General features: G+C 42.6%; 2 protein-coding genes across 2 annotated transcripts; both read right to left on the bottom strand.

Moving 5' to 3' along the window:
* Positions 1 to 1869: 1869 nt before the first annotated feature.
* Positions 1870 to 3556, bottom strand: LOC142176199 (uncharacterized). The gene is made up of 4 exons (XM_075243316.1): positions 3355 to 3556; positions 3172 to 3224; positions 2708 to 2950; positions 1870 to 2055 (listed from the first exon to the last, which is right to left on the bottom strand). The coding sequence occupies exons 1-4, from the start codon at positions 3554 to 3556 to the stop codon at positions 1870 to 1872; spliced, it is 684 nt and encodes a 227-aa protein (XP_075099417.1).
* A 20097-nt stretch (positions 3557 to 23653) lies between these two features.
* On the bottom strand, positions 23654 to 25093 carry LOC107811568 (protein PHLOEM PROTEIN 2-LIKE A9). Its single transcript, XM_016636526.2, has 3 exons — positions 24936 to 25093; positions 24763 to 24833; positions 23654 to 24202 (listed from the first exon to the last, which is right to left on the bottom strand). Exons 1-3 carry the CDS (start codon positions 24990 to 24992, stop codon positions 23824 to 23826), a joined length of 507 nt encoding a protein of 168 aa, XP_016492012.1. The 5' UTR covers positions 24993 to 25093; the 3' UTR covers positions 23654 to 23823.
* Between the last annotated feature and the right edge of the window lie 2435 nt (positions 25094 to 27528).

Genomic DNA, 27528 nt, shown 5'->3' with positions numbered 1-27528 from the left:
TTTCTTGTAGATTATCTTTTTTACTGACAGTGGTATGCTGGGTTTTCCTTGAACCCGGCCTCAAGAAGGTTCTGCCCTCTCTTTGGAAATATCACCTAGACCTCATGGACGCACAATTGTCTGTAGCGCACAAGTAGTGAAAGTCAGTTAGAATTGGGGTTCAACCTGTGTTATTTAATCATAGATGAAAAGAAAGGCATTGCTTCTCAGAACAGGGCAGCGCAGACCGCACAAAGTTAGTGCACGGTTTGCCCATCGCGGATCGCATAATTTTGACTGAGGTCACGAAGATCCCACATTCAGACTACTGGTTCTCTGAAGTTAACCAATAGCGGACCGCATAAAACTGAGCTCAGCCGAATAACACCGATCGCAGATTGCACAATTTTAAGTGCGGCCGCATAATCATTTTTTGGTGGCTCTCTGAAATTCAACTATGCAGACCGTACAAAATTGAGTGCGACTGCGAAAACCTATCGCGGACCGTACAAAATTGAGTGCGGCCGCACAATCTTAGAAACCAATAGTGCCTTCAATCTAGGGTATCGCGGACCCCACAAAAGAATATGTCGTTGCATACCCTAGAGCGAACCGCACAAAAATGTGTGCGGCCGCAAAATTCAAATATGAGTGTCACTGAAGTACGATTAGTGCTAGGGTTTTTACTAATTAGGCATAATTTATGGCAATTAAACAGTAAAAGCTGCTAATCCCAGCCCCCATTATGTATTCAAACACTACCCAGATACTTTTAAGCAAGAATTAAGCATCAATTTGACATGTTGGCATGAATCTAACCCTAGATAAAAAGAAAAACTAAAACAAAGAGAAAAGAAAAGAAATATATGACCGCACACAGAATTTTGCGTCCACGAAGGGCTTGTGCGGCCCGCATAATTCTGGCGCGGTCCGCATAACTTAACCACTTGACAAATTTTTTCCTTGTCAATTTCCTGCACTGCACACTCAATTTCCTGCACTGCACACTCAATTTCCTGCATACACTTCACAACCAGTTTGTCCAAAATAATGCCTAATCTAAAATGAAAATCAAACGAGAGAAAAACACATGGGTTGCCTCCCAAGAAGCGCCTGATTTAACGTCGCGGCACGAAGCATGTTAACATCATTCTTTTGAAATGGATCAATGCCACAATGTGGCCATCATCAACCTTACCAACTTAGTGCTTCACCCGGTTCCCATTGACCCTAAAGATCTTACAATACTTGTTTTTCAAGTGAATAGCGCCAAAAGGAGTCACATGTACCACTTCAAAGAGACCATTTCACTTTGAATTTAGCTTTCCCTAAAACATCCGTAACCGAGAGTTGAATAAGAGAACATGGTTCCCTTCTTTGAATTCTTTGTTCCAAATATAGTTATCATGTGGGTACTTCATCTTGTCCTTATACAAGGACAAACTGGAGTAAGCATGGAACCGAAACTCATCAAGATCATTCAATTGCTCCACCTGAAGATTAACAGCTCCATCCCACTCAAGGTTCAATTTCTTCAATGCCCACATGGACTTATGCTCTAATTCCACCGGGAGGTGACATGCTTTCCCAAATACTAGCCGATAAGGAGACATACCAATTGGAGTCTTGTAAGCTCTATAGGCCCATAGAGCATCGTCAAGTTTCCTTGACCAATCAGTCTGGTTTGCATTGACAGTCTTGGATAGAATACTCTTGATCTCCCCTGTTGGAGACTTCAACCTATCAACTTGCCTGGGGGTGATAAGGGGTTGAAACCTTGTGATTGACATCATACTTGGAGAGTAAAGTGTCAAAAGCTTTGTTACAAAAATGAGAACCCCCATCACTAATGATATCCCTTGTGGTGCCGAATTGTGAATGTGTTTTTCTTCAAGAAGCCACCACACTTCGTGCTTCATCATTGGGAAAAGTCACTGCTTCAACCAATTTGGAAACATAATTCACAGCAACAAGAATATAGGTGTTCCCACACGAACTCACAAATGGACCCATAAAGTCGATGCCCCATACATTGAAAATATCAATCTCAATGATGGTGGTGAGAAGCATCTCATTCTTCTTGGAAATTTGGCAATCATCACAACACTTAACAAGCTCGCTAGTGTGTTTGTACAAGGTAGGCAAATAGAATCCACTACTTAGGAACTTGTAGCAGTTCTTGCCCCACCATGGTGACCACCATAGGGAGAAGAATGGCAAGCTTCAAAAATACCCAATTGCTCTTCTTCTGGAACACATCTCTGGATAATACCATCAGTGCAAGTTTTGAAAAGATATGGCCCGTCCCAATAATAATCCAAGCAGTCCCATTTGAGCTTTTTTCTTTGGTTTGAAGAGAACTCATTCGGGACAAATCCACTCACAAGATAGTTAGCCACATCGGCAAACCAAGGCATCCCGGTCAAAGACATGGGAAGGATTTGTTCATCCGGAAATTAATCATTGATCTCAAGGCCATCATGGGGCCTCCCCTTACTTCCAATTGGGACAAGTGGTCCACCACTTGATTCTCACTCCCTTTTTTGATCTATGATTTCAAGATAAATTCTTGTAGAAGATGTACCCACCTCATCAATCTAGCCTTTTGAGTCATTTTTACTTATCAAATAACAAAGTACCACATGATCGGTGTGAACAATCACTTTGGTACCTATGAGGTACAGGCGGAACTTTTCCATAACAAATGTAAGAGTTCTTTTTCGGTAACCATATAGTTGACTTGGGTGTCGTCCATGGTCTTACTATCATAGTAGACCAGATGGAATATCTTGTTGGTTCTTTGCCCCAATACTGCTCCTACCGCCACGTCGCTAGCATTGCACATGAGCTCAAATGGTAAGCTCCAATTTGGCGCGGTAATGATGGGAATGGCAGTCAACTTATACTTAAGTAGCTCAAATGCCTTCATACAATCATCTTTGAACACAAATTTGGCATCTTTTTCCAATAACTTGCACAAGGGGTTTACCACTTTAAGAAATCCTTGATGAACCGACGGTAAAACCCCGCGTGGCCTAGAAAGATCCTCACTTATTTTACATAAGTAGGAGGAGGGAGTTTTAATATCACTTCAACTTTTGCTTTATCCACTTCAATACCATTCTTGGAGATCTTATGGCCGAGGACAATGCCCTTCTCGACCATAAAGTGGCACTTCTCCTAATTAAATACCAAGTTGGCCTCTTCACAACGTGCCAATACTTTATCAAGATTGTCCAAACACACTTCAAAATAATCCCCACAATAGAGAAACCATCCATGAAAACCTCGAGGAAGTCATCCACCATATCCGTGAATATTGACATCATACACTGCTAAAAAGTAGCCAGTGCATTACATAAACCAAACGCATACTTGAGAATGCAAATGTGCCATACAGACCAGTGAAGGTGGTTTTTTCTTGGTCTTTAGGTGCAATAAGAATCTGGTTATATCCAGAATATGCATCCAAGAAACAATAATAAACAAGTCCGGCTAGCCTATCCAACATCTGATCAAGAAATTCAAGCAGAAAATGGTCTTTCCAAGTCACTTTGTTGAGCTTCCTATAATCCATACATACTCTCCAACCGATGACATTTCTTATGGGGATCAACTCATTTTTGTCATTTGTAATCACAGTCATGCCCCCCTTCTTTAGGACACATTGTACCAATGAAGTCCGTGGACTATCAGAAATGGGGTAGACAAACCTAGCATCCAACCACTTGATGATCTCTTTCTTGACTACCTCTTGCATGGCCTCATTCAACCTTCTTTGATGTCCCACGGAGGTTTTGGAATCCTCCTCCAATATTATTTTGTTCATACAAAAGGCGGGGCTTATACCCCGAATATCCGCCAATGTCCAATCTATTGTCTTCTTCATCCTTTGGAGCACCGCAAGGGCAGAAGCTGTCTGCACGTTAGTTAAGCACGAGGAAAGAACAATAGGTAAAGTGGAACAAAGTCCTAAGAACCCATACCTGAGCTGTGAAGGCAAGGGCTTCAACTCCAATGTGGGAGGCTCCTCGATTGAGGGCTTTGTTGGTGGAGTTTTCCGGTTCTCAAGGACTAAGGAGAGTTTTCGGGGCTCATATGTATATGATCCCATTCCTTGCAAAGCATTGACATATTCTACCAACCTTCCTTCTCATTCTCATCGTGATTCAACAACATCGTTTCCAATGGGTCTTCAACATTAATCACATCACTTGTGTCATCAACAATTACTTCAGTCACAAGATCGACAAACGAACACACTTCGTTGCTATTAGGCTGCCTCATTGACTTGCAAACATGGAACACAAATTTTTCATCGCCCACTCGGAAGGTGATCTCCCCAGCTTCCACATCAACTAAGGCATTCCCTGTCGCTTGGAAGGTCTCCCCAATATGATTGGCACCTCGTAGTCAACCTCACAGTCAAGTACCACAAAATCTACGGGAAGTATGAACTTATTGATCCAAACTAGCACATCATTAATTATCCCCAATGGCCTCTTCATTGTCCTGTCCGCTATTTGCAACCTCATAATATGGTCTTGGTATCCCAATCCCCAATATCTTGAACACACAATAGGGCACCAAGTTAATGCTCGCCCCCGAGTCACACAAGGCTTTGGCTAAATTGGCACTACCAATAGTGCATGGGATTGTAAAGGCACTGGGGTCTTCTAACTTTGGAGCCATGGAGTGCACAATGACACTCACTTGATGTGTCATTTTGATCGTTTCACAGTTTATTGATCTCTTCTTTGTTACCAACTCCTTCACGAACTTGGCATATCCGGGCATTTGTTCTAAGGCTTCAACCAATAACACATTTATGGACAAACTTTTCATCATATCAATGAATTTCTTGAATTGATTCTCATTGTTTTTCTTTTCAAGCCTTTAAAGATATGGTGGAGGAGGCATTGGCAAAGAAGCCTTCGCTTTGGGCACTACCGAATCCGGTATGTCCATCATATATTACCTAGACGGGTTCACATCATCTTGTGTCTCCTCCACATTTTAATCAATATCTATCCTCACTTCATCATTTACTTGAACATCATTGCTTGGCTCATAATCATATTATATCACCACACCATCATTCATAATCTTTCTTAAGTTTGAGGTGCTAGCAACTCCACCTTTCCCATTTCTTGTAGTCACCGCCATAACATGCCCCATATTGTTCCCACCCTTCGGGTTGATTACCGTATAACTTGGCAGTGCCCTTTTAAGGAAACTATTCAAAGTGTGAGAAATTTGTCCAAGTTGGACTTCCAAGTCGCGGAAAGAAGTGTTGTGGGAGACTAATTAGGCATCAGAGTTGGCATTTTTCTCCATCATCTACTTGAACATGTTTTCAATCTGTCCCATATCATTGTTGGAAGAACTAGGACCTTGTGACAGATATGGAGGCATGTTGTTCGGTTGTTGATGCATCGGGGACCTATAAAAGCCTGACCCCCGATTTCTTTTATTATTGTTGTTCCAACCCCCTTGATAGTTATTGCCTCCCCAATTACTACTATTGTTGCCACCCCAATTGCCTTGATTTCCTTGATTACCCCAACTTTGATTGTTGTTGTTCCCCCAGTTGCCTTGGTTGTTGTTACCACTATTTCAATTGCCTTGTTGAACTTGATTGCCCCAATTTCCTTGATTCAGAGCATTGCTCCATTGACCTTGATAATTGATGACATATTGAACTTTTTCACTTTGATCATCATATGAATCATATTGATTGTACCCACTACCACTTTGCTCAAATTGATTCGGATTTTGTTGAATTTGACCTCGTTGATGCTTCTTGTTTACCATCATATTCACACCTTCCACTACATTCACTTGTTTCGGCCCTTGAATTTGTTGAAGCTGAGATTTGGCCAATTGGTTCATGGTAGTTGTCAACTCAGCTATAGCTTGCCTGTGGTCATGTAGATCCCTGTCTAGGTGAATAACATTAGGGTCACCTTGTGGCACATTGGCTTTACCTTTCCACGCTGAAGAGGTATCCTCCATATCATCAAGTATTTCACAAGCTTCGACATATGGCGTGTTTATGAAGTTTCCCCTAGCGAGTTGATTAACCACACATTAGTTTGTTGTTTTGATCCCCCTGTATAAGGTCTGTTGGATCATGGCCTCAGTCATATTGTTGTTCGGGCACTCGTTACCCATGGTACAATATCTCTCCCAAATCTCGTGCAGTGGATCATTGGGTTCTTGCTTGAAAGTAAGAATCTCATCCCTAAGTGTCGTCATATGACCTGGAGGAAAGAATTTGGAAATGGACTTTTCTGCCAACTCATCCCAAGTTTGTATGGAATGGTTGGGTAACCTCTCTAGCCAATCAAAGCCTTCGCCCTTAGAGAAAATGTGAAAAGCCTTAACCTCAATGCGTCCTCGGAGATATTATTTTGCTTGCTCCCCCATCACGTGTCAACAAAACCTTTGAGATACTTATAGGCGTTTTGATGTGAAAAAACCCCTCTATTCCAATAGCGTAAGCATGACATTGGTTATTTGAAAGTTGCCCGCCCTAATCCGGAGCGGGACTATTGCACTTGCATAGCTTTCGTTGGGCAACACCTGGTGTGCTTTCCTTGGAGGAGGTAGGTGAGGTTTTGGGATGTTTTCATTAGGATGGCGGCCTCTCCTTGGTACTTGAGGTTCATGATGAACCTCATCCACATGTTCGCCATCTACCTCCCCCCCAATGGTATATTCCCTAGGGCTTCGTTGTTAAGAGCCATTTGGTACCTAAAAGCAATTCACACACAAAATTAGACAAACGGAAGGAAAGAAAAACAAAACACACAAATACTCAAATATATAGCAAATACCGTCTAACTCCCCGGCAACGACGCCAAAAATTGATCGGGTTCAAGCCAACACTACTATTGAGTAGCGGGGGTGGTCGTTACAGTTTTAACCCAACTAGGTTGGGATCAAATTCACAGGGAGTTAATGTGTGGAATTAGGTTTATATCAAAGCTAGATGTGGGTTTTAATTCTAATTACACTTTCACAAATTTGGGGTTGATTTCTACTTCTAACTTTACTCTAAAGATTGCAATGATTAAAACTAAAGACAATATTTTTGTAGTTGTTTTTCAAATGTTTAAAGAGATTAGGGTCGTGACTTCCACCTAGGTGGATATCTAACGGGAAGAAAACTCTAGGGCAAGCTTGATTAGTTGGGATCATAATATAGCTATCACACCCGGGTTACTCACTCTATACCTCTTTGTAGTTTGAGTGATTTTGTACAATTTGGCTTTCTCAAGTCCAAATAGGTATTCATACAATTCAAGTGATATTACCTCAAGTCGGGTATTACTATCTCTAGGTTTAACCCTTTAATTGGGGCTATCAATTTCTTGAGTTCACGCCAATTCCTTGTTAGCCTAGTTTTCCTAGGCTTAGTCCCTCTTTCTCAAGTAGAGACTAAGTCATAAAGGCATGAATTAATGTTTGCAACTATTAATTCTATAGTTCTATCAAGGACTAGGCTAAATGTCACTAACCCATTCACATTCAAGCCCTAAAATCAAATACCCAATGAATATCCATACTAGGGTTGGGTCACAACCCTAGCTATGGGTTTAGAAATTCATGGAAATAACAGAAATTAAAGATGAAATGAAGTTAAAATCCGTAATAATAACTTATGGAATGAAAATCAAATGTTAAGAGATGAATCTAGTACAAAATTTTCGAAAACAGAATACTCAGTTGTCTCACATTCTTATACAAAACATAACATAACCTAAAAATGACAAAAAGTTCTATTTATACTAAGCTAAAAATATCTAGCAAAATTGCTCCTGCGGAGGTTATGCGGCAGCATAATTCTGAGAGCAGCTGCACTCTTGCTTTCACAGCCCCATAATTCTGATGTGGTCTGCGTTTATCTCTTTTGGATTTGGGTTGAGCCAGACTTTTGCGGACCGCATAATTCCAAGTGCGGTCGCGCTCCAGATTACGCGGCCGCATAAAAGTGACGTAGTCCACACTTACTTGAGTTTGGCTTGAAATAAACTCTCTGATTCTTTATCTTGCGGACCGCATAATTTCAATCGCGGCTGCACAAGGGACTTCCGCAGCCACACAATCATGGTGCGGTCCGCACTATTCTCTTTTGTTCAAGTTGCCAGCTCTATGATTCTCAATTATTACTGTCTGCATAATTATGATCGCAACCGCACTATGGCTTTTGCAGCTGCACAATATTGGTGCGGTCCACGTTTTAGGATTTTTTTTCTAGTCTTTTTGTTGTTCAACTTTTGACTCCTTTGTGATTTGGTTTTGACTTCTTTGTCTTATTTTGAACAATTCCTGTAGGCAAGCACATTTCATTGGTTTCCAAGAATACTTTCAAACATTTTTGTCCTAAATCACATGTAAAAAAGAGCAAATAATAGGTTAAAATCCATACTTATCAGTAATATCATAGTCCTTTAGCAGCTCCAACCATCTCCGCTAACTGAAATTGAGATCATTCTGCTTGAACAAGTGTTGGAGGCTACGATGATCAGTGAACACCTCACAAGACACACCAAAGAGATAGTGCCTCAAAATCTTCAACGCATGAACAATGGCCGCCAACTCCAAATCATGAACACGATAGTTCTTCAGATGAGGCTTCAACTGGCGCGAAGCATAAACAATCATGTTTACCGTGAAAATGGTAACAACAATTAATTTTGTTAATGGAATTCTAAAAATGCGTGATCTATTTTTATGCTAGTTATATAGAGTAGTTGATGCTAAGAATATAATGTTTATGGCAAAATACGAGCTAGAAATGGAGCGATAACCAAGCTTAAAGGCTTACTGTCCGGGCTTGTTTACCAAGGGGATATAGGCTAAAATAGGGAGTTGAATGAACCAAGAAACCTGCTACTCGAGTGTAGGATTAGTCGATGAGGGGCCTCGGGGTTGATGTCCAGCCCGATAATGAGTTATCGGGGTCGATATCTAGCTCAAGTTCGAGGTGTCAGGGGCAATCGGGGATGGGATAACAGTTAAGATATGATCATACAAGGCTCTCTATGATCAATGTCAGGCAATAAATGAATAACAAATGAGAAAACGATAAAATACTAAAATGGTCTCGAGCCAATAAGAACAAGCGAGTTAGAGAGAAGAGAGGACAAAAATATTATTGCACTTGAGTAGAATGGTTAGAGCTCTGCTTACAGGGTGTTAGTGACTCCCCTTTTATAGGAGGAGAGAGCCCAAACTTAGTACAGGATACGTTGCGTAAAAAGAAAATGGGATGTGACAACTGGCTAGCTTTATGACGTGTGCATGGGCCGATGTCGAGCTGCTCAAATAGACCTGATTGACCCCGGATGCATTCCTCAGGAGATTCTTGCATTCACTAGGATTTTGGTCGGAAGTATCCTCGGCAGGGCATCAACAGATCTTGAGGGAAGTGACTGGCTCGAGATCTTGGGCCTCCGGGGTCACCCTCCGAAGAATTTTGTCAAGGAGAAATTGGTATCCCAGATTTCACCGCACACAGATAGTTTCCACGTTTCTTAGAGGGAAGTGATAAGAAATGATTTTTACATTCCAATTCTTGGGATCCCATAATGATAACATGCTAATGGTGCAACACCCCTTTTACAAGTGTCAAGGCGTTTCGCCTTTCCACTTCTCCAGGATCATCCGAAATGTCATGACTCTTCGTTCTTCGAGGTTGTGTTACTGCTATCGACTCAGATTCCATGAACGTATTGATTACGCCTACTGTTACACTTTTTGAGGGTGGTAATGGCGCTGTCGGTTACTCTGCCCTCCCCCTATAAATGGGGCTTCTTGTGGTCGGCTTCTCATTCAAACTTCCCTTGATACCCATCCTTTGATACTTGCTATATTTCTTTATGTTTTAATGCACGATCTTGTTTTGTTGTCTGTGATGCTGACCTCAGATGCGAATATTCTTCCCGGCCTTCGGTCGATAAAAATAGCTTCGTGTGAGGTCCTTTGTGGTTTCTCAAACTGGACCCGAATAATGCTAATAACCTCGGGCCGCCGGACCCTATCTTTGCGTGGAGGTGTGGATAATGTTTTCGGGCCTCATAATAATCCTTGAGAAGAAATCTGCTCGAGGGCCCGCGGACCAGGGACGTCGATGACTTCCTAAAGGCGGTCTCTGAATGGAGGCCTACCCGTGCTCGGACCATCCTGGACATCACCCGAAGGTCGTTTTGTACGGGTGCTTGTTAAAAAATGCCTATTTCTTTGCAAGTTGATTTCCCTTGGTGGAGGCCTTTGAAGCCGTATGCCAATTTGGTGAAGGTATTGTCAGCCCTTTGGAGCCTCGTCTCGCTATGACGGAGGTTTCCGGGGTTGAGTATTACCTTGAGACTAGAGGTGGTGCTGATAGTTGGTGTCTTTGGTCGGCTTTGAGTCATTGTTGCTCTTCCTATATGTGATGTAGGGCTGCTTCCTCCTTCCCGGGGGTCATCGGGATCTGCTGACTCCATGGCGCCGGTGGATCATGCCCTTAACGGCTGTTATTTGGAGGACAATGGAGACCGGGCATGGACAAGTCGCTCCGCTCGGGAGCTAACTGCTGAAACAATACCTTTGGGACCTGCATTTCTTGTTTGAAAAATGGAACAATACTCTTTAGGAGGAACGTTCCGTGCTCTGCCATTTTTACCTATGACGATAGCGAATTCAGTAGCGTGCCTTACTTCCTCTGTCGCATTTGTACGAATGTTGTTGGCATCAAACGGTCCCTCAAGGACGGGGCTGTGCCTCCTCCGGAGAGGGGGAGGATTTGTAGTCTTTCGAGATGGGGGATGATGGCAAAAATGAGACATGCGCTCATAATGTGATAGAGCTTTTAATAAGGCAAGACAGGCCTGTGCTTCTAAGAAGAGTGCATCATCCGAGCCTGCCATTTCTGGAGTCTTTGGCTTTAGAGCAGTGGTTTTTTCGAACGATTACACCCCGGCCGGGGTAGGTTCTTCAGGGCCAAAAAATATTGGGCCAACAGGAGTGTGCTCGGCCTTCGTGGAGGTTTGCCGACTTTATTTCGTGGTGAGTCTTGGCATGATTCTTCCGCAACTAGGATCTTTCCTTTCTCATCAGGTTTTCCCCCCGTAAGACTTCGATAGGCTCAGGTTTGAGCCTCTCCGTCAAGGGTCTAGACTTCTGAGGGGACCTTGGATGAGGGTGAGTCCCTTGGGCTCATTAACAAGGAGAAGGAGGGTTGAGTCGGTGCACTAGCGATTCTGGATGTATCGGAGCTTGTATTATAGGAGCCTTTTAATGAGGCAGGTGCATTTTTGTGGTAAGCGTTTCGCCTCTTCAACCCTTGAGGTTAGGCTTTTGCTTTTATTTTTAGAAAAAGGCGAAGGCTCAAGGGTACCTTAGAAGTGAAGCCAGCCGAGTCAGGAATGCTTGTGGTGAACTGAAGTTTCAAATGCAGGCTCGAGCTTCGATTTGAGTGGTCATGATTGCGAAGCTATAGTCTAATTCCTTGAGGGCCCTGGTTGGAAATAACCGGTGTCCGAACTGATGTAGCACCTAGTCAGATAGAGGACGATGAGGGAGTGGCGACTCATTTAAAGGACGTTACTGTCATCTGAGGTGAGTTTTAGTGGGCCCTTGATCGTGAGAAAAGGAACGAGGGATACGTTCGTCGTAGATTTCGAGAGAGGCACTTGAAGAGACCAGTGCCAGGGGTTCCGTCCTCCTGGAAGGGCTTTCTTGAGTGAAGGTGATCGAGCATGATGCTCAGTTGCTCTCTTACCGATGCCACAGAAAGCGAGGCTGGGGCTGGTAGGTCGTAACCTTTTGGGGTGGAGCGTAGATTTTTCCATCTTGTATTTGCTGTTTGTAGAACATGTTTGTAGATGGAGAGCGTGCCATTCGCGCATATATAAAAAAAGAGAAAACTTGATGCTTTTTATCCTTGGTACCTTTTTCCGCCTTGCCTTTGACCAGGTGGGCTGGTTTCGGTGTTTGGCGGGAACCTCGTGGGTTCGGAGCTAATTAGGCAGGCCCGGAGGCTTTTGAGTGCGACTTTTGTCGTAAGTAGGGGTTAGGGCCTCTGTGCTTTGCCCAATTGTTCAGGCTCAATCTTTGAGCCCGGCTTTGACTCGAGCTTAGCGGACCTCCGGTCTCTTGTGCATGCATGAACGAATGATAATTGTTTTTATTTTTCTCCCTCGGGCATTTGTTGTTTCCACTATTTTGGGTTTAGTCTCCGAGTCGCGTTGCGACTCAAGCTTCAATTTACCCTCAAGTTTTTTTTTGGTTTTCAAGTTGGAGGCAGTGCCTCTTATGCTATTTTTGGTCATTGAGACCTTTTGATATGTGGCCTAGAGGCATGCATAGTTTAACTATTTTGGATTCGGTCTCTAAATCGGATTACGAATCGAGCTTATTTTAATCCTCAAGTTGTCAATTTTCAAGCTGACGACAATGGCTCTTACTCTATTTGGTCGTTGAGACCTTTTAGTGTGCGGCCCGGAGGCTTGTTTGGCTGACGACAATGGCTCTTACGCTTTTTACCCGTGGGTATTTTATAGGCTTTGTTTTCCTCTCGTTAAGGTCTAATTGAAATGATTTTGCCTGACCCGTCATTGGTTCTTGGAAGAGCCTCAATTTCAAGTCGTTATTGGTGATGTTTGAGAACCTTGGAAGGTTCTTAGCTCGTAGTTTGAGTAGGTGGAAGCCTTATGATTTGGAGCCGACGTGGTCAAAACTCGTTTGCCTGTTTAGGGAAGCCTGTTTTAACCGGTTCTTTTAGAAATATATTTGAAGTAGTGGCCTGCGATTTTGTTTAGCGATGGTCGGGCATCCCCGAGTCACATTAATTTGGTTGTGTTAGCCGTTTTGACCGTAGTCATATGTGTTTTGCCGGAGCCATTTTTGATCCCGTGTGATAGTTTAGGCGTCTACACCGAGGGTATGCCCTTTCGAGATTATTACAAATGCGACGTATAGCCTAAACTTTGGGATTTTTGAGTTTCATATATGTTGAGGTCTTACAGTTTGTCATGCCTGTTAAGGTCTTACAGTTTTATCATGCTTGTTCAGGTCTTAGAGTTTTATCATGCATGTTCAGGTCTTACAGTTTTATCATGCCTGTTGAGGTCTTACAGTTTGTGTTGCTTTGTAGAATAGATCTGGTTATACCGAGTCTGCCCGCTCGGGGTCTTCTGACCTCGGGTTTTTCAGTGTAAGGCGATTGGTTACATTCTCCGAGTCATCGAGTTTGCTTAGGCTTGAAGGCCGTTATTTGTGAGCTCGGAGTTACCTTGCTGGGGCTTTATGATCTCGTTGTTCCGACCCTAGGGCCGTGCGGGTGCCAAATTGTTGACGCTAAGTCTTCGAGTATTTCGAGATGCATTCGGTGGAGGGGCCCTTGCCGTTAGCTTGTTAAAATTCCCTTTTCTGGAATTGGAGATGCCGAAATATATTCTTTGTTGTTTGGCGTAAATATACACTGTTGTGTTGGATCAATCTGTATTAGATCGTATTTGATCACTCGGCGATTTCCATGTTGCCTTGCCTGAAGTTTTTGTGGTTTCAGAGTTTCAATGCGGAGACCGTCTGAGCGTTTTGAACTGCTGGCGTCCATTCCCAATTTTTAGGGGCATTTCTGGTAAATGAATTTGTTACCTTACTTTGAGAAGGAGTCCTTTTTCTTTTGACAAAAGGTATTCTTTGATTGCCCTATACAATAATATATGTGTCCGCCGATGGGCACCTGACTATATGGACATGGCTCGTTCGACCGTTCGGTCCAATACATTGTTTTCCTACAGGAACCTTACTTGACGTCTCAAAACTCCTTCGAGCGAGTAGCTTTCTTGGGGAATGCCCTTCGCTATCCAAAAGGCAGCTGCAGAGGAAGTTTGAGCATTTTGTGGAGTTCCCCCTCAGGCAGCTTGCAGACGTTGCCTCATTATAAACCTTGCCGGTAAACACCCTTCTTTTGGGACAAAAATTCGGTCAAAGTAAAAGAGTGCAACAAATGCGTTTTTAGATCCTTGAGGTCTTCAGATAGTGCTATCGTTCCGGCAGCTCCGATCGGGTGCATGCACAAGGGTTAGTTCCAAATTTTAAATGAAAAGGGGGATGGTCGTACCTTGAAGTGGGATATGCTGGCGATGCCTCAGGATTGGTTCGTTATAATTGTCTGGGCCGGAGACGTGGCGTGGATTTCTGTTTCGTTAAGCTCGACCAAGGTCGAGGCCCGATTCTACCTTTGGCTTATCCGGGGGCGGAGGTATGAGCGTCGGTACCACGTTGTGTATTGCAAACATTTCCCTTGCCGCGTACTATTCCCCTTAGACGGTTTTGATCCCGTCCTTTGATGGGAATTTCATCATCTGGTGATGGGTGGATGGTACCGCTCTCATGCAGTGTATCTAAGGCCGCCCAAATAAGGCGTTATACCTCATATCTCCCTCGATGACATGGAATGTGCTTTCTTGGGTCGTGCCAGCCATGGTAACCGAAAGGATGATTTTTCCTTTCGTCGTTTTGCTTGCCATGTCGAATCCATTGAGGACCCGAGTGGCGGGCACGATCTGGTCGAGTAGTCCGAGCTGTTCTATTATCCTTGACCTGACAATATTAGCCGAGCTACTTGGGTCCATGAGTACACGTTTTATCCGAAAAGAATTTACAATGAAGGAAATTACCAGCGCATCGTTGTGGTGTTGAGACAGGGCCTCATTGTCCTCTTCGCTAAATGTGAGGGCATCTTCGTAGATATATCCCCGAGTCCATTTTTCTCTGGGGATGAATATTTTTGTTCTTCTCATTACGGGTTCCTACGGGGCATCGGCGCCCCCATGATCATATGAATGACATGTTGCGGCTTGTTTGCCTCGTTTTATCTTGGTGGCCTCCCTTTCTCAGAACTGGTTTTTGGCCCGATCGCTAAGGAATTCCTGGAGGTGTCCTTTGTTGAGCAGTCAAGCCACTTCCTCTCGTAGTTGATGGCAATGCTAGGTCCTATGACCGTGCGTGTTGTGGAACTCGCATACTAAGTTGTAATTCCTCTGTGAAGGATCCGACTGTATCAGTTTGGGCCACTTGGCGTCTCTGATCTCACTGATAGCGAACATGATGTCTGACATATCGACACTGAAGTTGTATTCTGACAGGTGGGGCGCATTTGCTGGTTCTATGTTTTGATCGAACATGGTCCTGTTGACAAGCCCTCGAGGGCCCTGTCCTCGATCCATCCTCCGATCATTGCAAGGTAGGTTGTCCCTTGGGGCGTTCCTCCTGTCTTCGAGGTACGACTGGTACCTTTCTTTGTTTGGTTTCGATTCCTTTACCAGGAGTTTGTTTGGGTACACTGAGCCCAAAGGGGCTCCCAGCTGGTCATCCTCGGCTCTGATATTTAATTGATACTGGTTATGGATGTCCGACCAGGTCACGGCCGGATACTCAAACAGGTTCTACTTCAGCTGTTTTGAAGCCACTGAGCTTCACCCGTTCAGGCCTTGGTGAAGGCCTGTACTACCCGGTCGTCGGAGACTGGCGGTAGCTCCATCCGCTCCATTTAAAAGCAGGATATGAATTCTCGCAATATTTCATTCTTTCTCTAGTTGATTTTGAAAATGTCAGACTCCCTCATTGCTACCTTGATGGCTCCGACATGTGCCTTTATGAAGGAGTCTGCTAGCATGGCGAATGAATCTATGGAATTGGGAGCCAAGTTATGCTACCACATCATGGCCCCCTTCGAGAGTGTTTCTCCAAATTTTTTCAACAATAAGGTTTCGATCTCGTCATTCTTTATGTCGTTGCCTTTTACTATGCAGGTGTAGGCAGTAACGTGTTCGTTGGAATGGTCTTCGGGGCCGCTTCCTCAGGGAACGGCCTCTGTACGAACTTCTTCGAATCCAGGCCTTTGAGGATTGGGGGCGCACCCGGGATCTGATCGACCCTAGAGGTGTAGATCTTGACCTTTTTATCATTGGCTACAATCATTTTCTCACCCGATTCAATCGTTTTGGTGAGGTCCTCGAGCATCTTTACTATGGCAGGGTCGGCTATAAACCCGTTATTGCTTGATCTTTCGAGTACTTGCTCGGCGGGGGGAGCTATTTCCGGCGCTACTGTGCTGGGAGTCTTCGAATGGATTTGTAACTAAGCAATGCCCAACTGTTGTTCCTGCAACATTTCAAAAATAACATGAAGACTAACTTCCTGTTCTTCCTAGGCTGGGGTCTTTTGGGCTTCCTGTCGGTCGCTATGCCGTATGCTCCTATCGGTGTGGGAAGTTTCGTTGACCTGTTGTGCATCCTGTGAATCCCCGTCCGCTAGAATTAGTTCGGGCGTGTTATCGGGATTTTGTGGTAGTGCTCCAGCGGCCGGGACAGCCACACCGTCTTCCCCGTGGTTTTCGAGGTTGTCGTTCTCGACTTGGTTTACCAAACCTGACATTTTAACCTGAAATCAAGAGATCTTGGACAAGAAAAGTGTGAAAGATAACTGGCATTTCTGCAATGAAACCAGCAATAAAATAATCACTATTATTTTTAGCCCCATGGTGGGCGCCAAACTGTTTACCGTGAAAATGGTAACAACAAGTAAATTTGCAAATGAGATTCTAAAAATACGTGATCTATTTTTATGCTAGTTTTTAGAGCAGTTAATGCTAAGAATATGAAGTTTACAACAAAATACGAGCTAGAAACGGAGCGATAACCAAGCCTAAAGGCTTACTGTCCGAGCTTGTTTACCAAGGGGATATAGGCTAAAACGGGGAGTTGAACGAGCCGAGAAACCTGCTGCCCGAGTGTAGGATTAGTCAATGAGGGGCCTTGGGGTCGATGTCCGGCCCGATCTCGAGTTATCAGGGTCAATATCTGGCTCAAGTTCGAGGTGTCGGGGGTAGTCGGGGATGGGATTACAGTTAAGATATGATCATACAAGGCTCTTTATGATCAGTCAGGCAATAAATGGAGAACAAATGAGAAAATGATAAAATACTAAAATGGTTTCGAGCCAATAAGAACAAGCGAGTTAGAGAGAAGAGAGAGAGAAATATTATTGCACTTGAGTAGAATGGTTGGAGCTCTGCTTACAGGGTGTTAGCGACTCCCCTTTAATAGGAGGGGGGAGGCCAAACTTAGTACATGATACGTTGCATAAAAAGGAAATGGGATGGGACAACTGGATAGCTTTATGACATATGCATGGGCCGATGTCGAGCTGCTCAAATAGACCTGATCGACCCCGGATGCATTCCTCGGGAGATTCTTGCATTCGTCGGGACTTCAGTCAGCATTATCCTCGGCAGGGCATCGGCAGATCTTGAGGAAAGTGACTGGCTCGAGATCCCGTGCCTCCGGGGTCATCCTCCGAAGCATTTTGTCAAGGAGAAATCGGCCTCCCAGATTTCACCGCACATAGATCACTCTGCTCTCCTGCATCAAAACAAACCTAATACCGATCCAAGAAGCATCACAATATATTGTACACCTAGAAGTTGATGGTAGAACTAGAATTAGAGTTGTGGTCAAGGCAATCTTGAGCTTCTGAAAGCTTGCCTCGCACTCGTCCGGCCACCTGAAAGGAGCGCCCTTTTGGGTCAATTTGGGCAAGGGCGATGCAATAGAAGATGATCCCTGGATGTACCGACGATAATAACTAGCCAAACCAAGAAAGATCTGAATTTCTATGGCTGAGGATGGTCTAGGCTAACTCTGAACTACCTCTATATTCTTCGGATCAACCTGAATACCCTCACTGGACACCACGTACCCCAAGAATACCACTAAACTGATACAGAACTCACACTTGGAGAACTTAGCATAAAGCTTCTCCTCCTTCAACCGTTGCAACATAATCCGCAAATGCCGGGCATGTTCCTCCAGGCTACGAGAGTACACCAGGATATTATTAATGAATACAATAACAAACAAGTCGAGATAAGACTGAATATGTTGTTCATCATATGCATGAATGTTGCTGGGGTATTGATTAGCCTAAAAGACATCACAAGAAACTCATAATGACCATAACGGGTCCTAAAAGCTATCTTAAGAATATCCGAGTCCCGAATAATTAACTGTTGATACCCTAACCTTACATTAATCTTGGAGAACACTCTCGCTCCCTAAAGCTGGTTAAATAGATCATCAATCTGCGGCAAAGGATACTTGTTCTTGATTGTGACTTTGTTCAACTGCATATAATGAATGCACATCCCTATGGTACCATCCTTCTTCTTCACAAATAGGACCGGTGCACCCCAAGGTGATACTCTAGGCCGAATAAACTCCTTATCAAGGAGTTCCTGAAGTTGCTCCTTCAATTATTTCAAATCCATTGGTGCCATACAATACGGTGGAATTGAAATGGGCTAAGTGCCCGGAACAAAATCAATACCGAAGTCAACATCCCTGTCTAGTTGCATGCCCCGCAGGTCTACAGGAAACACATCTGGAAAATATCGCACCACCGGAACAGAATCAATAGTATGGGTCTCTACACTGACATCCCTCAAAAAGGCCAAATAATAAAGACAACCCTTCATATCCATCCGCTGGGCCTTCAAGTATGAAATCGCCCTACTGGGACATAGTCTAAAGAGCCTCGCCACTCAATCCGAGGAAACCTTGGCATCGCCAACGTCACTGATTTAGCATGACAATCCAAAATAGCATGACACGGAGACAACCAATCCATACCTAATATCACGTCAAAATCAACCATACTAAGCAGCAAAAGGTCAAATCTAGTCTCTAATCCCCTAATAGTCACTACACATGATCCACAATAGCAGTATCGCCCACCGGAGTAGATACATGGACAGATGAAGCTAAAGACTCACGTGACATATCCAGATAATGAGCAAAATACGAGGATGCATATGAATAGGTGGAACTAGGGTCAAATAATACAGAAGCATCTCGGTGACATACTGAAACAATACCTATGATCACTGTGTCTGAAGCAATAACATATGGTCTGGTAGGGAGTTCAAAGAAACGGGCTTGACCACCATCTGATCGGCCTCCCCCTTTAGGGTAACTCCTAGCTGACTAACCTCCACCCCGATCTAGTTGGGCAGACAGTGAAGTAACTAGTGTTGAAGATGCAGCCTGACTCCTCTGCTGCACTGAAACTCCATGACGACGCGGACACTAGCTCTACACATGCCCAAACCCCCCACACTCAGAACAACTCCTTGGTGCTGGTGATGGGGACTGAAGAGAGCCCCAAGCACCAGAATAACTGGTAGAAGGACTTGGCATAGAGGAGCCCTGAACCGATGCAGCACGGGGCAAACTATAAAGTGGAAGGGCACTGAGAGACGAGTGACACTGATGGGAACTTTGTAGACTATGACCAGATAATGCACCACGGTGAACTACGCGAACCGTCTAAGCATGCCTGAATGGATAGCCCCTGCCGTCGTAGAATTGACCTCCAGAAGGAACACCACCAAAACTACTGGATCTACGATGCCTCTTGGCCTCCTTCTCAACTCGCTCCTAGCAGAAAATAGACTTTATCTCTATAGTCATAAGTTTCCGCAACTGGTATGTGAGGCCATCAACGAACCTCCTGATCCTCTCCCTATGCATGGGAACCAACCAAATAGCATGACGAGCTACCTCAAAAAATCTTATCTCGTACTGCATCACAGTCATATCATCCTAACGCAACTACTTGAACTGTCTGCGCAGCTCCTCTTTGTGAAACTGCGGCACATACTTCTCTAAGAAAAGAACTGAAAACTCCTACCATGTAAGTGGCGCTGCGCCAACTGGCCTACGCTTCTCATAATCCTCTAACCAAGTGAGGGCAGCTCCAGCAAACTATAAAGTAGTGAACGAGACCTCACTGGTCTGTAGAATACTCGATGTACGGAGAATCCTCTAACATTTATCCAAGAAGCCCTAGGCATCCTCCTACTCTGCTCTGCTGAAAGATGGAGGTTGAAGTATACCAAACCTCTCTAACCTTCGCTGCTCATCATCAGTCATAGCAGGGACCACATGTGCTTGAGTAGCTGCCACCGACTAGGTTGGTAGTGCCCCCGGTGTCTGAAGTCCCCGCATCACCTGCTCGGGTGTATGGGCGGTGGGAGTCTGGGTGCCTCTCCAGCATGAGAAGTGGATGTTGCGGCCACAATAGAGACCGCCTGAGCAATACTGCTGCACACTATCAAAATCTAAGTTAAGGCCTCTTGAAGACATGGAACCACAATAGACACAACTGGTGCTTGGGCTGGTCCCGCTGGTGTATCCACAATTGGGACCTGATCCTGAATTGGGGCAACTGGTGGATCTGCAGGTGCTGCCTAGCTGTTGTGCGGGGTGCAACCCTACCCCTACCACATTGTTAACCGCGACCTCGACCTCTCGCGGCCCTGACTAGTGGTACTGTTGGTTGTCCGTCCTGCCCGGTAGCACGTGTGTCCTCACCATCTGTGGGAGATAGAATAACAGAAGTTTAGTTACCAGTATCAACGAATTTGCCCGATAAGAATTCAAGAATGTGAAGTTTCCTAAGGGTTCTGTAGCCTCTCAAAGATAAGTACAGACGTCTTTGTACCAATCTGCAAAACACTACTCAACATGCTCATGACTTGTGAGACCTATGTAACTTAGGCTCTGATACCAATTTGTCACGACCTAAATCCTAACATATCGTGATGGCGCCTATCGAATATACTAGGCAAGTTGATATTTAAAAATCACTTCAAATATTGCACAGAAGGTAAATCAAAAGTTCGTAAATAAAGCAGAGTTTTCAAAAATAGAGTTTAATCTCAAAACACGAGTACGGTATAGTAGCACCAACATTGGGGTGTCACTAAGTTATGAGCAACTAGACTTTCAATCTAAAAGACAATGTTTACATAGTCTGCTTCTAAATGTCAATATAGAAGAGAAAAGCAATAAGGAAGGACCACAAGGTCTGCGAACGCCATCAACTACCTCATGAATCTCCGGTAATCGACCATGCACGAGCTCACTGACCTCCACGTCGGTCACACCTGGATCTGCACACAAGATGTTGGAAGTAAAGTGGGTACTTCCAATTCAGTAAGTAACAGAAATAATAAGGAAATGAGAAGCAGCGATGAGCTATACAAATACAGTTCATTTCATAAATTTCAGTAAAGAGTAGGCATGCTTCCAATACAAAAATTTAAGTCAAATCGGTTTGTTTAAGTCAAGTTCAAATAAAAACCAGATAAAATATCTTTCAGAAGTTTTCAAAACAATGATATAGGGCAACTGTGTGCATCAATAATGAAATCATAAATAGCTTCTCAGGCAGTCATCACTTAGTCCTCCCATTCACTCCAACCTCGCGATCACTCATTCCTCACAGTCAATCATTCCTCATGATTGCTCAGCACTCGGCACTCGCACTCAGTAGGTACCTGTGCTCACTAAGGGTGTGTACAGACTCCGGGGGGCTCCTGCAGCCCAAGCGCTATATCAAGCATCTCATGGAAAAATCAATGAAACATGTTGCGGCGTGCAACCCGATCCCATAAATATCCTCATAATCAGGCCCTCGTCCTCACTCAGTCATCAATCTCTCCAGTCTCCCGGACTCTCAAAAATAGGAAATCAGCCCAAACAGTAGTAAAATGATGCATCAAATAGAATAACAGAGACTGAGATATGATATGCGAGTAAAAACTGTGACTGAGTACAAATAGCATTTAGCAGGCAATTCAACCGGTAACGCGGCCTCTGTGGGACCAGTAGCACCAACACATAGACTAAACATGGTTTCTAACATGATTTACAGTCAATTTCTATAACACATAGAGAACATATAGCTAACAGCAAGTTATTCAACTTTACAGTTTCCATGGGATGGGCCAAGTCACAACCATTTGGTGCACACCCACATGCTTGTCATCTAGCATGTGTGTCACCTCCAAAATAATCACATGCCACCAAATCCGGGATTTCATATCCTTAGGAACATATTTATAACTATGACTTACCTCAATCCGAGTAAATCTCTACTCCGCAATGCCCTTGCCTCTCAAATCGGTCTCCAAATGTCCCAAATCAAGCCACAAACGGTACAATACAATTAATATATGCTAAAGGAATCAATTCTACAAGAAAAGCACTAAATTAGACGTCAAAATCCGAAATTGGCTCAACCTGGCCCACGTCTCGAAATCTGACAAGTCACAAAACCCGAAAGCCCATTCACTCCGAGTCTAATCATACTAAATTTATCAAAATCCAACATCATTTGCCCCTCTAAATCCCCAAAATTCACACTCCAATTCTCAAGCCCTAATCTCCCAAATTTCACCTCAAAACTCACCAACAAGGTGTTAAATCAGTGGAAAAATAGCATTATTGAAGATAAATAGGCACAAGGAACTTACCTCAGTGATTGCTTCGAAATTCCTCTCAAATATCTCAAAATCTGAGTACAAAAATGATGAAAATGGTAAAAAATCTCGAAGTCTTCTATTTATAGATTCTGCCCGCAAAACAGCACCTGCGGACCTCCTATCGCATTTATGACGCGGTACTTGCGGAAATTCCATCGCAGGTGCGAATCCCACTTAAGCTCCCAGATTCCGCATCTGCGGTCACTTATTCGCACATGTGGGCCCTGTCCCGTTCTATGATCCTCCCTTCTCAGGCTCTTTTCCGCATTCGCGCTTCCCCTTTCGCGTCTACGGTTGCGCAGATGTGCTCCTAACCTCGCACCTGCGCTTCCAGTCAAACCCAGCCTTGCCCGCATCAGCAACCTCCTCTTCGCTTTTGCGGGGCCGCACCTACGGGCTCCTCACCGCAGGTGCGAAAACACCAGAACCAACAGCAGTTCAGCTGCATTCTTCAACTCAATCCAAGCTGTTAACCACCCAAAATCACCCCGAGTCACTCGAGACCTCTACCAAATGTGCCAACAAGTCTTACAACCCGATAAGAACTTAGTCGAATCCTCAAACAACATAAAAAAATACGGATTATGCTCGAATTCAAGCCTAAAGAACTTCTAAACTTCAAAATTTTACAAACGACGTCAAAACATATCAAACCGCGTCCGATTGACCCCAAATTTTGCACACAAGTCTTAAATGACACCATGAATCTACTGCAACTTTCGAAAATCCAATCCGATCCCGATATCAAAAAGTGCACTCCCGGTCAAACTTCCCAAAATTCCAACTTTTGACATTTCAAGCTTAATTCTACTACGGATCTCCGAATCACAATCTGGATGTGCTCCTAAGTCCAAAATCACCTAAGAGAGCTAACGGAATCATCAAAATTTAATTCCGAGGTTGTTTACACATTAGTCAACATCCGGTCAAATTTTCCAACTTAAATTTTCAATTAAGAGACTACGTGTCTCAGTTCACTCCAAAATCACTACGGACCGGAACCAACTAACCCGGTAAAGCATAATACAACTAAGGAACATACAAGAAGCAGAAAAAATGGGAGAACGGGGCTACCACTTTTGAAACGACCGGCCGGGTCATTACACTATTTTACAGAAAATCCAAGTTGGTAATTTCTAAAACTCTATCAAGATGAATGCCTATGATTCTAAAACACATCCTAATGATCCAAATGTGTTCCACATTTCAAAGGTCAAATGTGTAAATCCCATAACAAATCAGATTTGTACAAAATAACTGAGCCGAATATTAAAATACATGCCAAAATGGTGAAACGAAAAAATATAAGCAAACATTTATTTTCATAATAACTTACTATTACAAGGAAACATACTAAAGATTATGACAGAAAAACTTCTATGAAGCATTCTTTTATTAAGATCCATCACGTATTATATTTAGTACTCCCACAACCTGCATGCAGAAAGAATGTACGTATATTAACCCTCCACACTCTTCGTAATTATTACTTTTTGGATTACTAACCCTCCTTTCCACTTTCCACTCCAGACTTCATAGAGCCCAAAATAAAGGTTGTTCCCGTCATTGCCACCTTTTCCCACTGTAACGGTAAGATTGTTGGGTACGACATATATTCCATCAGAATTGGTAGGGGCATCTTTTGTCAAATTCAGCTTCTTCCATAAGCTTCCGCTTCCAGATTTGACCATAAAGTAGATGGGTAAATCATTCCAGCCAAATGCATCTGGTGTCAATTTCAGCTGGAACTTAACATCATATGTTACGTTTGGCTCTACTTGATCACAATATCCTGTTACCTCTAGCCAACTTACTTGTACAAGTTCTGCTGGTTCTTTCCTGTTCATCAACTTCAACATTAGATGATGCAAAATCATATCATTCAATATACCACTTAAATTTTCTTATAACGATGGTGTCCGAATTAACTTGCATGCAAGGGGCGAAGCCACCTTGAGCAAAGGGTGGTCAACTGAGCACCCTTCGTCGAAAAATTACACTATGTATATAAGTAAAATATTAATTTTAGATATATAAAACCTATATGGAACACCTTTTGTCGGAATTTTTTTTCTACTTCTTTCAAGTTTTAATACCCTTAGAAATATTTCTGGCTTCGCCACTGCTTGCGCGCACCTTAACTATTTTATGAAGTACCTACTACCTCCGCCAATGTAGGCAATCGCCGAACCACATGTGCAAATAGTGTATAAACAAATTTATATGTGTGTGCTTGTGTCCGTAAATATTTTAATCCCTTTAACATAAGAGTTTTAGAAGCTGAATTACTCTATCTCCAAAAATATTACCCCTTCAAATTGTTCAATTACGACCAAATCTATTCAATCTTCTCACGAGATATGTACGAAGTGATATAATATATATATATATACACTTACCCTTGAGGTAATTTCCAATATCGTGCATCCTGTCCCCAAATGATATTAAGGCCTGACGGATAAATTTCGAACTGCAGGCACAGCAATTAAATATGTTAAAAAAAATATAAAGAAGAATAAGTAAAGAAAGAGGTAAAGAATCAAGAGAAAAATGAAGATCAAACTAAACGTACCCCATTTTCTATTTTGTAGGAGATATGATTTCCTTCATAGTGTGAATTTGAATCCATGTAGAAGTTACTTGTGAACGTTTCACTATCTTATAATTAAAGAATTGAAATATTTGAGTTTATTGTTCGCGTGCAACCACATATATATAGCCAGGGATCTAGGGTCGGCAAGGTTATTGTCGAACTTTTTAAAGTGAAATGCCAGCTTCTATCCACACACGCACGCACACGCACCCATACACACGGAGGAATACCACCAAAGATATGTGCGACAATTAAGAATCTTTTATCTTTAATCAGAGGTAAATGATTCGAATTTTAGGATTTAAGAATTATTCAGCAGAGAACGCATATAATGTTCTTTAATTAGTGGACCTATCCAACGCGATCTGAATTAATTAATCGAGCCAATAAATACCCGATATAGAATAGTTAAAAAAAATGGAATCAAGTATGAAGTAAGACAGATGGAAAGGGAAATTCTTCTTTTGCACAATGCCATACACGACTTGTAAAGATGTACTATATGGTTCGTATTCTCACACGCTAAGTATCACATCTATACGTACCAATTGCTTGGAGAATGTTTCCAATCTTTATGTCGTTTTCGTCACTTTTACTGACCATTACTTGGATTCGGGTTAACCGATCGATAGGAGGGAGACATGCTTTAATGACATAGTGCTAGTTGTAAAGGTAATTGCAATTCTTATCAATCTTTGATTTATTTTTAAAAATTGTATATACTTTTTCTGCGTAAGAGTAAATATAAACACTCCATCGACGTGCGTAATGGATGTTATCGCGTAGTATAATTAATTCCATAAATCGCAGAACACCGCTATTTCTTACTATTTGTTCACGTTTGATTAAAATTTCGAATTTGGATTTTTCATTTAAGAGCAATATAACATCCATCACACAACAAAAATTATTGTATACGGTCAAAATCGGGCTTGCTCTTTTTGTATGATTAATCGAAACCGGGGCGTGACAGGCCAAGGTTCGACCCCATGTCATACCGGACCGTGACACGAAGTTAGATTGCCAAGCTCGTGACTCAGGGACCGATCAAGATCAAGATCAGCCACGATCGAGACCGAGCGGGATAGAGATCGAGCAAGGTCGAGGGAAGCTTGCCGAGCCAAATAACGGAAAGCCAAGATATCCGCGATCGGGTGAGGATCACGGCGGAAATCTCAGTACGTATCAAGAAGAGACCGATTAATCAATTAATCATGAGATTTCTTACTGTATTTAAGATTGTATTAAGGGTTGGACTCCCCTACTATATAAAGGGGGTCTGATCATTTGTAAAAGATGATATTCACGCAATACAAAGCCATATATTGTCTTTCTCTTAAGCTCACAATACTCTATTACTTTGTTCATACTGTCTAGTGAAATACTCATTAGGTTCGAGGGCCAAAGCCATACATTTCTATTGGTTTGCTTTAATTTTTATTTCCTATTAATTTCAATGTCAATTTACGTTTCTTCTTACATTGTGCCAAGTTATATCACGTATCCTTAGAACTGCGTATAAATTCAATTGTTATCCGTTTTTAGGGTAAACAATCATATTCTAGCAATTTATCGCATGGAAAATCATTAGACATTTGAATAAGAGAAGAAGAAATATTTAACTCATTTGCAAGCCTCTTCTCATAAATTTCATGTCTCTTTGCACCAAGTTGGAATACATAATCATCTATGTTATATTGAATTTCAAAAGACAGTAAATTACTCTTGCACTTGAATTTAGATATTACAGTCATTAACTTGATATGCATCGAAATATCATCATCCACAAAAATTATATAGTCACCAACATAAGAAATAAAAGTATAGTTCATTACCTCCAAAAATATCTTAGATGTTCTAGAAAGGCCAAGAATTCGCATAAACCAATTATACATATCATACTTGGACTTATTTACCAATGGAATATCATCACCTTGTATTCTTTTATGCAATGACTCCAACTTAGCAATGCTTTTAGGCAACTCCATATCATAAACAAGTAAATAAGGATCAAAATACTCAAAAATGCTCAATTTGGGGGTGTTTTTGTGCTTACTTAATTGCTAGCCTGAATGACAGGCAAAAGTATTAGAAACAACGTACATTATAATATACTACAACTGGTGTTTTTGTGTTAGATTTTTTCAAAATATGCAAAGACAACTCTTAGAAGTAGTGGTGAAAGATAATTTTGATCAAGGATATCGACATAGTAATATAACTTTAGGATAGCAGGAGTAAAGATTAGTCAAGCTAGTGATAACTTATCTTAAACATGCTTTTACAAAGTCATTTGAGTAAAGTTTCCGATAAAATAATAAGCATAGTTAGATTCTAAAGGCATGGATTAATTTTTCATAACGACCGTCTGAGGTAAATGAAAAAAAATAAAAATTCTAAAGGCAGGCAAAATATCACGATCAAAGTTCATAGCACGTATTGTCTGCTTTGGCCCAACAGACCTTATGAATTTGTCTCTTGAGCTTCTTTATGAACGAGCTCATAAGCGCGCATATCATGTGAATTTGTTCTAGTTGCAGCTTATAAAGTTCTTTACTTTTCTCTTTCATTA

The sequence above is a fragment of the Nicotiana tabacum genome, chromosome 3 (assembly GCF_000715075.1).
Source record: "Nicotiana tabacum cultivar K326 chromosome 3, ASM71507v2, whole genome shotgun sequence".
NCBI classification, from domain to species: Eukaryota; Viridiplantae; Streptophyta; class Magnoliopsida; order Solanales; family Solanaceae; genus Nicotiana; species Nicotiana tabacum.
The sequence above is the reverse complement of the archived record's forward strand: the minus strand, read 5'-3'. Positions and strand labels throughout refer to the sequence as shown.

Coding starts and splice junctions, on each gene's coding strand:
- LOC142176199 (XM_075243316.1), bottom strand. CDS start 3,556: ATGGATTATAGGAAGCTCAACAAAGTGACTTGGAAAGACCATTTTCTG. Junction 3,225..3,354: donor TGGCACATTTGCATTCTCAA/GTATGCGTTTGG, acceptor ATTATTTTGAAG/TGTGTTTGGACAATCTTGAT. Junction 2,056..2,707: donor ACACCCAAGTCAACTATATG/GTTACCGAAAAA, acceptor ATTTCCAAGAAG/AATGAGATGCTTCTCACCAC.
- LOC107811568 (XM_016636526.2), bottom strand. CDS start 24,992: ATGGATTCAAATTCACACTATGAAGGAAATCATATCTCCTACAAAATA. Junction 24,834..24,935: donor CCTACAAAATAGAAAATGGG/GTACGTTTAGTT, acceptor CTGTGCCTGCAG/TTCGAAATTTATCCGTCAGG. Junction 24,203..24,762: donor TATTGGAAATTACCTCAAGG/GTAAGTGTATAT, acceptor GTTGATGAACAG/GAAAGAACCAGCAGAACTTG.